The sequence below is a fragment of the Tenebrio molitor genome, chromosome 8 (genome assembly GCF_963966145.1).
Source record: "Tenebrio molitor chromosome 8, icTenMoli1.1, whole genome shotgun sequence".
Taxonomy (NCBI): domain Eukaryota; kingdom Metazoa; phylum Arthropoda; class Insecta; order Coleoptera; family Tenebrionidae; genus Tenebrio; species Tenebrio molitor.
Window position 1 is genome coordinate 16,120,619 of NC_091053.1, and position 12,451 is coordinate 16,133,069.

The 12,451-nt window shown below is 37.2% G+C and overlaps 2 protein-coding genes across 2 annotated transcripts; both read left to right on the forward strand.

Moving 5' to 3' along the window:
- The first annotated feature begins 1,192 nt into the window (after window positions 1–1,192).
- On the forward strand, window positions 1,193–5,895 carry LOC138136693 (protein obstructor-E-like). The gene is made up of 5 exons (XM_069055971.1): window positions 1,193–1,493; window positions 1,541–1,741; window positions 5,156–5,362; window positions 5,414–5,627; window positions 5,681–5,895. Exons 1-5 carry the CDS (start codon window positions 1,454–1,456, stop codon window positions 5,730–5,732), a joined length of 714 nt encoding a protein of 237 aa, XP_068912072.1. The 5' UTR covers window positions 1,193–1,453; the 3' UTR covers window positions 5,733–5,895.
- A 1,806-nt stretch (window positions 5,896–7,701) lies between these two features.
- On the forward strand, window positions 7,702–11,326 carry Peritrophin-A (Peritrophin A). The gene is made up of 4 exons (XM_069055972.1): window positions 7,702–7,885; window positions 8,525–8,746; window positions 8,799–8,993; window positions 10,923–11,326. The coding sequence occupies exons 1-4, from the start codon at window positions 7,843–7,845 to the stop codon at window positions 11,150–11,152; spliced, it is 690 nt and encodes a 229-aa protein (XP_068912073.1). The 5' UTR covers window positions 7,702–7,842; the 3' UTR covers window positions 11,153–11,326.
- The last annotated feature ends 1,125 nt before the right edge of the window (window positions 11,327–12,451 follow it).

The window sequence follows — 12,451 nt, forward strand, 5'->3', positions numbered from 1 at the left end:
GGAAACCTTCACCCACTGGTAAATATGGATGCAGGCTCACTTTCTAGGGAAGTATGAACAAACATTTTTTTTTTCTCAAAATCGATTTTTTAAATTTTATGACTGAACGAAGTGATAAAGCAATAGCTATTTGTGCAGTAAGTTAGAAATGTTTTTTTTTTTGTGATTTACTAAATAAATTATTTGTGGTTCTTTGTTGTGGCAACTGGCAATCAATAATGAGACACTTTTGAAAATAATTGTTACTAAATTTAAAAAAATATGACTTGGCAACTGAGTAAAAAATGTTGTAATGTTCCAAAAAACCTGGTTTCATACAGATTTGTAAAGCTGAGGAGGTCTTAAATTCCAATCCAAATCCAAAGCAAATTTTTGGAAGTTGAAAAATTGCAAAAATATCGAATTCACATCAGTTCTGTTTTTCAGTTTTACAAAAAAATAGTAGTTTATTTGACGAGTTGGTGTGTAAATTGGGCCTTTTTGGCACGCGTGGGCCATTTTAAAACGCGAGTGAAACGAGCGTTTTAAAGGCCCACGAGTGCCAAAAAAGGCCCAATTTACACATGAACGAGTTGAATACAACGTTTTTTTTGTTCGACGAGCCCCTTAAAGGCTCCAAATCGCTTAAAACCTTTAAAATTAGCTTGACGTTTCGTTTTGACAAGTTGTGACATTTATCAAAATCCGTTCACACAGGAGAAAATTCTCAAATTCTGACAGTGTCGAACAAAAAAATTTTGGCATATTTTAAAAAATCAGGACAAACAAATGAATGATACAAACAATAAAGACAAAATTTTGAAAAAGGTATGAAAAGTAGGTAACAATTAAAATTGCTATAAAACTACAACAGAAAAAAATCTTTAAATAAATCATTTGTGGTGGTTCTTTGTTGTGGTAACGATTAATGTAAAAATTTTGAAAATAACTGGTCCCAAAATATTAAAAAAAATGTCGACTTGTAAACTACCCAAAAAAATAATTTATAATTTAATAATTAGAGACTCCAAAAACTTGGTTGGATTTAGATCGGTTGACCTTTCAAGAAGCTTTGAGTTGTCAAGTTAACACAGTTTACAAAATGCAAAAATTTTGCCATTTTCACCTCTACCATCAAGATCACTTCGACCGTCCGACCGAACCTACCAGAACCTACCAATTCCGCAATCGGGAACCCATTCTGACCGATCCACACCTCGTTGCACACATTACGTGCCAGTTATCCAATTGCAGAACCCGTTCGCTGCAGACACAAAAAAAGCGCGGAACCAAGGTTACTCAATTTCCGCGATTACGCCACCTCGCATTTTCCTCGTCACGAGAAAAGCGCCGTACGCAAAATCCTGAAAGCAACCTCCAAAGCCGAAGTGTTCACCTCCACCTGCGATCGGCGGGCGAAGAAGGAGTCGAGGGTGCCGCACCGTCGCCTCATTGTCGCCGAACCAGCGACGAAATGAAGACCGCCGTAGCCGCGCTCCTGTTCTTGCTGACCGGTGAGTACTCCCCCTGACGGTTCCGCTTCCACTTTATGGTGCTCTAGGGTGTTCCGGCCAGTTCAAGTGCCCCGAGAGGACCGGATTCTACCCGGACCCGGTGCAGTGTGACCTCTACTACGTCTGCACCAAGGGCGAGTCCGAGGAGAAGCTCTGCCCCGACGGGCTCGTCTTCGACGCCAAGGACTCCAGGCACGAGAGGTGCGACATACCGGCGAACGTGGACTGCGACGAAAGGACCGAATTGCGTAAGTGACATTTAGTCCTTGCCGCGGCTTTCTAGAGGTTTTGCTATTCGGCGAGAGCGACCTTTCGGGTTCGGCGGATTTTGATTTATCGGGCCCACGCGGAAGCGGCAGATGGCTGAAGCGTGGAATTGTCTTCGCCATGGTCCGAATAGAAATTTTTACTTTTTCTGGTTACAGTTATGTTTCGCGGCGTGAGAAATGTCGGGTGCGCTTGAATGGTGAAGCTTTCATTTTGCAACAACTTTTACACATTTTTCAAAATCGAAACGGAGCTTCCCAAAATTTTTCTTTCTCGAACAAAACTGCACGTTCCTTGACCTTCAACTGCCAGCACAAAACGATTTATTTGTCTTTTGACCTTCGTTCAACACCGCGTTCCGATTTCAAAACTGTATCACTGTTGATTTGTTTTTCAAAAATCTTGACACTTTCATTTTTAAATAGAACTACGATGGTTTCAAAATGAGAAATCTCATCCTCGATTTTTTTGAATGCTTGCTGCTTACTCAACACTTGCAGTATGTCACGATATTGCAATCAATTTTTTTTTACCGGTCGATTTCTTTCAACATCGTGCCAACTTGAATGGGACTCTTTAAAAGTTGTTTGTGTAAAAATTACAAAATCCAGGAACATGTTTGGAACTTTCAATATTTCAAAACTAATTCAAACAAGTAACATGATATGTAATAAATAAATGAAATTCCATCACAGTGAAGATACTTTCAAAAATCACCCTGTATATTTTGTATTCATTTAATTTTATTGACAGTTTTTTACAGTTTCAATTCTACAAATTACGCTAATAAACATAACGTCGTAACCTGGATTATTTATATTATGTTGTTATCAAAATATAATAAATACAGGGTGATTTTGAAAGTTGTGCAGATATTTTAATCATGAGCTACTGGCTTCACGTAGAACTCGGAAAAAATATTTAAAAAATTCTGTCAAAAAATAAAATGACATTTGTTTTTTGAGCTACAATTTTTTTAATTGCTTTTAGTTTTCTACGTTGTCTTACAACCCCGTAAGTAAAATTTCGGCACATTTTAAAAATACACCCTTGTATATCATGTTTTATAAAATGTACGCCAATGCGAAGTAACCTATAGGAAATATGCTTTAAAACAAGGAAACCGCATTGGTGTACGTTTTATAAAATATGATATACAGGGTGTATTTTTAAAATGTGCCGAAATTTTACCTACGAGGTTGGTTTGTTAGCTCAAAAAATAAATGTCATTTTATTTTTTGACATAGAATTTTTTAAACATTTTTTCCGAGTTCTACATCAAGCCAGTGGCTCGTGATTAAAATATATTCACAACTTTCAAAATTTTTTTACAAATTTATTATAAATGTTCCCAACATCGTAGCTGGCTGTGATTGATATACGTACAGATTTGCCGCCTCTTCTGCATACGTACCTGTCCTTTAAATGAGCTTCACCTGTTGGCCATTGTAAAGAATAATAATAATACGTGCCAGAACGTAAATTTGACATTTGGCAGCTGCCATCTGTCACTTTATAATTGTCATTGTTCATCATTTTTCAAAGTGTAAAGGTGTTTTGAGTTAATGAAAACAGCTACAGAGTGTTTCTCAAAACTATGTTATCCAGAACAACAGTTATTATATTGGGTGTTCATTTAAATTTCTCCTCAAAGTTGGCGTTGAAGAGTCGATTGTAAACGCCCACGCATTAGGGATCACGAATCAGCTGTTTAAATCTAACCTCACTTCTTGTGTTGTTTGCGTTTTTACTCTGACGAGTGGTGCGTTCACAATCGATTCTTCCACACCAGCTGAGCAAAAATGAACACCCGATAGTAACAGGTGTCTAAATAAAACTCAGATCAAGAGTGCCCTGTCAGAACTTCTGTTTATTTTCATCATGTTGTATCTTATGACACCTGTCATTGTGTATTTGTTTTTCTTTCTTTTAACTAACTGGTGTCTAATATTACAAAACGGTTTAGTTAACTGAATAAAGGGTATTTATGACAGAAAATTGCTCCGGAAAGGGTGTAAAATCAACGGTGAGTGGTTTGTCACTTAACTAAATGTAACATATTATGCTGGACGTCCCTTCACAAAACTTTTCAAAGCACTTTTTGTCATCTTTTTATTTAGACACACGACAGTAAGAAATAAACATTCACAAATTTTTTGAACACTCGAAATACATAGACGCAAAACCACGCCCCCCTTGGTCACAAATTTTTTGAACGCTCGGTACCTTAGACATTACAGAAAAGTCTGTTTACATTAGTTCACATTTTCAGTATTCAAATGTTTCCTTGTGGTGTTTATGTTATGTAAAATCTCATAACGTATCTTAAATAAGATTTCTTCGCATTTGTACCATAAAAACTTAAAACTTCTTAATTCAAAGGTCAGGATGGTTTGCTGCTTACTTAACAGTCGCAGTATGTCACAACATTCGCATAAATTTTTGTATTAATCCATTTCTTTCAACATCAATATCAGGTCTTTGACTTGGACGAACTCGTGTAAAAGTTGTTTGAGTAAAAATTACAAAACGCAAAAAAAAGGATATTCAAGTTGCCAAATTACAGCAAAAAATTGCTCTCAATTAAATCCAAAGAAGATTTCAACATTTCGAAACATTGGTTGCTTGATTCTAGGTTAAAACAATTTGTCAAAAATAAATTATCCTTCATGAGCGAGAGACTTAATAGTTTGAAATGCATTAGTGTAATATTGGGTGTTCATTTAAATTTATCCACGAAGTAGGCGTTGAAGAGTCGATTCTGAACGCACCACGGATTACAGATCAGCTGTTTGAATCTAACCTCACTGTTTACGTTGTTTGTGTTTTTAGTGTGCAGATTAAGACGTGGTGCGTTCACAATCGGCTCTTGAACGCCAGATAATTTTAAATGAACACCCGATATAAAAATACAAATTTTCTCGGGACAAAATATTTTTTGAGTCAACCTTGTATAATTTTGGTATTTGCTAATTTGATTTTTTTTAGCCTACAAAGTCACTATTGTTAATAAAACGGTCAAAATTTCTTAGGATTTACAAAATCCGTTTATTTGACATAACGTCAAATTCCAAAAATGTATGTATGTATGTACTACTAAAATAAAAAAAAAACTGAATTTTCAAATTTTAAAATTCACATTGTAAATTATAAAACTAAGAGAAATACAGCAAAAATATTACAAATGTTCAGATAAAACTGAAAATATTTCTGGACAACAAACACCCTGTATAATTTTTACATTTTTCAAAATTCTGAAAGTAAATGGTCTAATAAAGACAATTTAAAAAACACGATAAAATCTTGTTTGACTTTTGATTTGTATTAAAAAAATGCCGTGAAATGAAATTTTCTGTAGATTTTTTTTAAATAAAAAATGACATTGTTTTGTTCAGAGGAGCCCCAATCCACCCCCGGCTGCCCACGCGCCAACGGCTACTACCGCCACTCGGACCCCCGCGCCTGCGACAAGTTCTTCAACTGCGTGAGCGGCGTCCCCCACGAGCTGCCCTGCCCCCCGGGCCTCATCTACGACGACACCGCCAGCACGTGCGCCTGGTTCGACGACAGCAACCGCAAAGACTGCAAGAACGCCAAGCGAGGTAACCGCCCCCTATCACTCCATCCCCTCAACTGACCCACCCCAATTGCAGACTCGCTTGACGACGGCTTCTCCTGCCCCGACGAGGACATTCTCGGCCCCGGGGGTCGCAAACTGCCCCATCCCACTTTCGCCCACCCGGACGACTGCGCCAGGTTCTACATCTGCAGGAACGGGGTGATGCCCCAGAAGGGGTTGTGCACGAAGGGGTTGGTCTACAACGAGGAGACGTTCGCCTGCGACGAACCCCAGAACGTGCCGGGATGGTGAGTGAGGGGCGACTTTAAAAGAGTGGGGAGTTGAGAGGATTTTTTTGCAGCGAGAATTACTACGACAAGGGTGAGAAAGAGAAGAAGACGAAGAAAGCCTAGAAGTGATCTAAAAACTTAGTCGATAGAATAGGGACTCTACTAAATGTTTGCGATTGGACCACAACAAACATTTTTTACTTATATTTTATATTTTTTTATTATAATTTTTTTGTAAACTGAGTGTACAGAGGTGAACTGATAGAATAAAGTGACAAAATTTGTATTTTGGCGGTTTTATTTCAAAACCTCGACTAAATATAACTGTCGAGTGGACGTGAAGATGGCGCGATTGTCTATATCTAACGCCACCTACCGGTCGGTAGAAGTAAATTTCGGGTGCTCCCTAGATGTCGACGCTCTAGCTAAACACAAGTAATTTTTTCTTAAGTAGTTCTAACAATGCTAAACACGTTACTTAACGGTTTTAACGTGTAATTATTAAGTGGTGTTCTAGAGTGCAAACATTAGATAAAGTTGTTATAAAACGAACTTTCTATCAGCTTCTTGTCTAATCACTTATGGTAAAAGAAGTTGACACAATTTGAAACGACGGATAATTTGTCAATTTGCCTTCAAATTTGTAGTACAGTTAAAGTTCAGCATGAAAAATTTAATAAGCTTGTGACATTTCGCTACCGGTTTGGCAAGTGGTCTAAACTTGAAAGATATTGATATTTTATTATAATCAACATTGTTAAATTTGTTTGCGATTGTAATATCTTTCAAAGAAATTATAATTTTGGAAATTTGGTTGATTTTTAAAAATGTACACAGAGAGACATACTGTATATAGATAATTTAATTGTGATGATGATGGTAAAAGTGTATTTAAAAAAGTATCTTAAAATAAAATAAACCACTTCAATATTAAACAATCATAAAAGTTAGGTTTCGGCTTCACTCTGTATATGATTTTTTTTCAGTAATCAAGATCTCTTTATAGAAATTTGTCACATTATAAAGCCAAGCTTCATCAGTAAAAAAAAAAATTTACGTTTAGAAACTATTCACAAAACTGAAACCTTTGTAAAAACCAATGGTATCAGTAAATAGAAAAGCAGAAAAAAAATGTAAATTTAGATAATAAAAATAAGAAACCAAATTTTTTTTATTATGTTCTAGTTTAGAACTGGAGCTTAAAAAATTCATAAATCACTGTTATTATTATCATTATTAACATTTAAACATTGTTATATATTTGTGAAAGTAGACTATCCAAAACAATGGCAATGCTTTTTAATGTTTTTAAATTATTTTATTTTGTACAAACCAAAACATTTTCCTAGTTCCTACAAATAACGGAGCTTTTAAATATAGACTATGAAATAGAAAAGAGCCAAAGAATGTATACCTTATAAAACCAAGCTTCATCAGTAAAAATGTTTTGTTTATGGTTGCATTTTCACATCCTGACCTATTTCTCTTCGAAACTAAGACTTAAATTGTATTATTTATTGTATTCACACATCCACCCTCGACTATCCTCCCTAACGAATCTCCACTCACATTCACAACCAACTCTCCTTTCTTCTCTTGTGGCACATTCCCAAATACCATTTCCTGCTACTTTCGAAAAACCTCAATTTGCATAATTCACCAAAACGAAAAGGTCGGTAACACTTTTACTTTTCGACAAATTCATTTCATACATCACGGATTAACCGTCAAAGCAACGACCTCGAAAAATTTTAAAAGTACACAACACACAACGACTTAAACGCCGCTTAAGTGCTAACACTTTTAAGTAACTTTCACTGCTCTGGTTCCCATGTTACACAACGACTCAATTACGTACTCGTATGTACGCTGCACGAGCAAAAAATAATGCCCCAAAAGCTCCCCAGCATGCCCCTTGGGGCAGCTTCGTCAAGAATTTAGTACCCCCAGGTACAAAACCTTCACAGGTTGGTGTTGCGAACATATTCCAGCTGATCTGTCAATATTTGGGGCAGTGAAACGTGTCTAAAACTCCACACCATGCAAAATCCAGTGTTCCAAATCGGGTATTGTCGCGGCCGCCGCTTAATATATCACGAATCGAAGTGAAATACCAGAGGTGAACGGTTCTCGTGTGCGGCACGGACCGAGCTGGCGCACATTTTTGTAGTATAGAAAGTGTTGCGGTACGAATTCGCTGCTGTTCTTGCCAGTTATCAAGGATAAGGCAACCATGAGAGTGTTTCTGTTCGTCGCTGTTTCCATCTTGTCCTCAGGTGAGTACCGCATTTTGGCCGAATCTCGATCGTCTTTGGTGTCTTCCCCGAGCATCGGTACCGCCTTTGGGCCAGACAAGTGAAAGTGGTACCGTTGGCATCTTGTGCCACAAAAAAACTTCTAAAGGTTAAGTCGACGCTAAGTGCGTCGATCTGGTATCACTTTTCGCGATTTTCCTTTCGTTTGGCCCTGCTCGCCTCCTTCGTTTCCTCTCGAATGGTACTGTTAGAAACCACTTCCGCCTGGGGAAGGCAATATTGACTGCATTGTCTTGAGCTGACTGACCCACTTGCGGCTCCATTCAAGCTCGTAAACTCGTTGGTCCGGCTGAGAAATTAATTTTTTCTATGGCCAATTAACATGAATAAAAAAGACAACTAGTTTTTCTGCGGACAAGGTGAGTCAGGTGGAAATGGTCAACTCTCGCTCGTTGGTACCGACAAAATGAAATTTCAATGTTAAGTGTAAAAGTAGTAATCTGGTGGTACCAGGTGAAAACTAGACTTCTAATTTGACATTTGACCACGATTTTTTTTCCATTTTGCAAGAGAAATTAAAAACGTGTCCCTCAAGATACCGTTCGCGACCCCCTTTTATTCTCTGTGTCAAATTTTTTGCCAGTACCATTTTGGTTACAGTCCGTGGAGGAGTCCTGGTCCAGGACGCCCCCAGCTGCCCGGAACAGCACGGAGTGCAGGCCTACGCCCATCCCGAGTCCTGCAACCTGTTCTTCCTGTGCACCAACGGCACCCTGACCGTGGAACAGTGCGAGAACGGACTCCTCTTTGACGGCAAAGGCGCCGTTCACCACCACTGCAATTACCACTGGGCGGTGGAATGCGGCAACCGCAAAGCCGACCGTAGGGTTTTTCTAGATGACCGGTACCGACGGTACTGACAGTCGTTTTTCAGTGACCCCGATCAGTACCCCCGGGTGCGAGTACCAGTTCGGACTCTACCCAGAAAGCGCCCAATGTTCTACCAACTACATCAAGTGCGTCCATGGAGAGCCTCTGCCCCAGCAGTGCGAACCCGGATTGGTGTACGACGACCGCATCCATGGATGCAACTGGCCTGATCTTCTGCTGGAAGTTTGCAATCCTGAAGGTTCGCCACAACAAACAAACAAAAAAACTAAAGCTTGAACCTTGATTGTAGATTGCCCACAAGCATCCACATTTGGTCCCATCTTTAGTGGTTTTTGCAATTTGATTTCTATTTGTCTGTTCAGTATTTTAGGATTTTTGAAGATATTGGTGCTTCATTTAAATCGTGCATTTAATTTCTATGTCATCGAGACTTTCCGCGAAAGCTTTATAGACATATTCTAAGCATGTGTACTTTGCAATTTCCTCCACCTTTCTTTTTTGTCATAGCTATTTCACCTTCATTTTTAATCTTCTGTGATTCTTCACTTCATAAATGTTTTCTTTCTTCATCTTCTTCTTCACTATTCTAATATTTCTAAGTAGGTATCCACATTTGGTCCCATCTTTATTAGTTTTTGCCAATTGATTTTTATTTCTTCTTCTGTTTCCTGTTGGTGCTTGATTTAAACCCCCGCATTTAATTCTTATTTCTCTAGACTTTCCTCTTTAAAAACAAATTCAAAGCAGGTGTCTTTTACTGACCAATTTCTTCTGTTCTTTCTTCCCAAAGCTTTTTAAACTTTACTTTTAATCTTTTATGGACCTAAATCTTTTACTCTTTACTTCATTGTCTTCTTTACTGTTCTAATATTTGCAAGTATCTACATTTGGTCTCATCTTTATTAGTTTTACCAATTAATTTATATATTTTGCTTTATTTTTTTTTTTACTACCTATTTTAGCATTTCAGAAGACATTGGTGCTCCATTTAAACCTTCTATTTAGTTTCTATTTCTTCTAGGCTTTTCGAAGAATCCTTAGAAATATATTCAAAGCGATTGTATTTTACCGATCAATTTCTTCTGTTCTTCTTTCTTCTTGTAACTGTTTCAACTTCACTTTTAATCTTGTGTTATGCTAAATCTTTCATTCTCAATTCCGTAGATATCTTTTTTCTTCTTTGTCTTCTCATTCTTTCGTTTCGCTCTAACAAATCCTTATTCTGCGCTCTCATTTTTTTCTGTTTACTTTGTGTTGCTCATTCTGTTAGTATCTGCTACATCTGTTTCACATAGCTTAATCTTCTTGTTTCCTGTTGGTCACCTTTCTTCTTATTCTATGTTTATTTAAGACATTGGTGCTCCATTTAAACCTTCTATTTAGTTTCTATTTCTTCTAGGCTTTCCGAAGAATCTTTAGAAATATATTCAAAGCAATTGTGCTTTACCGATCAATTTCTTATTTTCTTCTTTCTTCTCGTAGCTGTTTCAACTTCACTTTTAATCTTGTATCCATAGATATCTTTATTCTTCTTTCTCTTCCTCTTCTCATTATTATTTTTCATTTCTCTTGCTTTTACTAACAAATCCATATCCTGCGCTCTCATTTCAGTTTACTTTATATTGCTCATTCTGTTAGTAACTTCTAGATCTGCTTCACATAGCTTGATCTTCATGTTTCTTCTTGGTTACCTTTCTTCTAATTCTATGTTTATTTTTCTATCAAATTCTTAGTCTCTTGGAAGTTAAAAAATTGATTTTTTATATAACCTTCTTACAACTTTTACATAACTGAATTTTCTTCTAAATCTACGCCCGCGTTCTACATTTTATTCAAGAAAAGTACTAAGTGTTCTTCCTGGAAATCTCTCCTTTCTAATTTTTGTCTTTTAGAGTTTGTTGAAAGTCCAACTATCTAAAATCTTTACCTTCCTACTTATTTATCTTCTCAACACCTCCCTTCCTTTCCTTTCTTCAATCTTAGACTTGATCCGTGTCCACCCTCTCCTCTTTCAACCCAACATTTCCTTTCTCGTCTTTTCAGCACACCTAACTCTTCTCATTTCTTCTTTTTTCCGCGTTCCTCAGTCTCTGCGTTGCCTAATCCCCTTTCCACTACGACATTTAATTTCGGACGAGAACCACTCAACTCTTTGGAATTTTTGCAGCCGTGGTGGGCTTCAAGTGCCCCACCAAAGTACCCTCCAACAGCCCCGCCGCCAAGTTCTGGCCCTACCCCCGTTTCGCCGTCCCCGGCGACTGCAGCCGTCTCATCACTTGCGTCAACGGTTTCCCTCGCTTGATTTCGTGCGGTGAAGGCAAAGCCTTCGACCAGTCCAGCCTCACTTGTGAAGAACCCGAATTGGTTCCGCACTGTGCCAACCACATTAGGAAGTAGGAACCCGAGACCAATCAAGTATACATCATTCAGAAACAGAAATAGAATTGAATTTAGTTCGTCAGGAAAAAAAAACAATGTCTCTCTACATTCACTGGTCCATAATTTTTGTTTGATTTGTTTTATTTAATGTTTGTATATATACGGTTTTAATAAATTAAAACAGAAATTTTTGATTGTTGTTTTGTTCTTCAAAAGGTGTCGATTGAGAAAAAAATGTAGTAGTTGTAAATATTAGAACAGTGAAGAACATAAAGAGGGAAAACGACATTTATGAAGTAAAGAATAAAAAATTCAGGATCAGAAAAGATTAACGGTGAAGTTGAAATAGCTCTGGGAAGAAAGAAGAAATTGCTCAGTAAAAGACAACTGCTTGAATATGATTCTAAATATTCTTCTAAAAGTCTAGATAGAAGACTGGAGGATGGAACCAAATGTGGACACTTAGAAATATTAAAATAGTGAAGAAGAAAAAGAGGAAAGAACCATTTATAAAGTGCAAAAAGAAGGATTTAGGCACTACTAGTAAGGCCTCTTGAGAACACAACGCTTTATGTAATAAATAGAATCATATACTGTGTTTTTAATTTGGTTGTAAGTCGTAAAATTTTATGGTACTTTAAGTTAAAGATCTTGCGGGGCTTATAAATCCTAGTTTACCACTAGCAGGTAATATTTTAAGCAGGGTTGTATTGTACATTTGGTATATTTGCATTGTACGGCAAACGGCACGCGCCGCTTCCCAACCTTTTCAAACCCAACCATTGTGCCCGTTAATCGTTCATAATAAAATATGCAATAAAATTTTACGACCTACAACCAAATTGAGAATACAATAAATCATTAACTATATTTTTGCAGCATCCGAAAATAATGCTGTACCGTATTAGGCTCTTTCTCTAAAATGAAGACTAATCCATTAGTTGATGTAGCATCATCAGATTTACTTATCATAACACTCCTCAGCCTCTTAATTTCTTTTGGTTCTGTCATTTATTAAAAAATAGTATATTATAGCATTAAGAGTAGAAGTGAGTCTTTTTGTGCCTAGCCCAGAGATTGAAGGCCGAAACGTAGGTGAGGCCGACAACTGGGCACAAAAGACCTTCTACTCTGAATGATGATTTTTTTTTGTGATCCGCTTGAAGATAAAATAGTATATATTATTTTATCTTCAAGCGGATCACAAAAAAAAAATCGAACATAAACTCACTTATTTATTTTTCTTTTCCTGCAGTTACAATCTTCAAATTTTTAAGCGCAAGTAATTTCTACTTCCCTTGTTATTGGTACTTAAAG

Bases quoted from the DNA above. Each gene is read 5' to 3' on its own strand.
- Peritrophin-A (XM_069055972.1), top strand. From the start codon at position 7,843: ATGAGAGTGTTTCTGTTCGTCGCTGTTTCCATCTTGTCCTCAG. The intron at 7,886-8,524 runs GTGAGTACCGCA...TTTTGGTTACAG, and splicing joins TGTTTCCATCTTGTCCTCAG to TCCGTGGAGGAGTCCTGGTC. The intron at 8,994-10,922 runs GTTCGCCACAAC...GAATTTTTGCAG, and splicing joins GGAAGTTTGCAATCCTGAAG to CCGTGGTGGGCTTCAAGTGC.
- LOC138136693 (XM_069055971.1), top strand. From the start codon at position 1,454: ATGAAGACCGCCGTAGCCGCGCTCCTGTTCTTGCTGACCG. The intron at 1,494-1,540 runs GTGAGTACTCCC...ATGGTGCTCTAG, and splicing joins GCTCCTGTTCTTGCTGACCG to GGTGTTCCGGCCAGTTCAAG. The intron at 1,742-5,155 runs GTAAGTGACATT...TGTTTTGTTCAG, and splicing joins CGACGAAAGGACCGAATTGC to AGGAGCCCCAATCCACCCCC.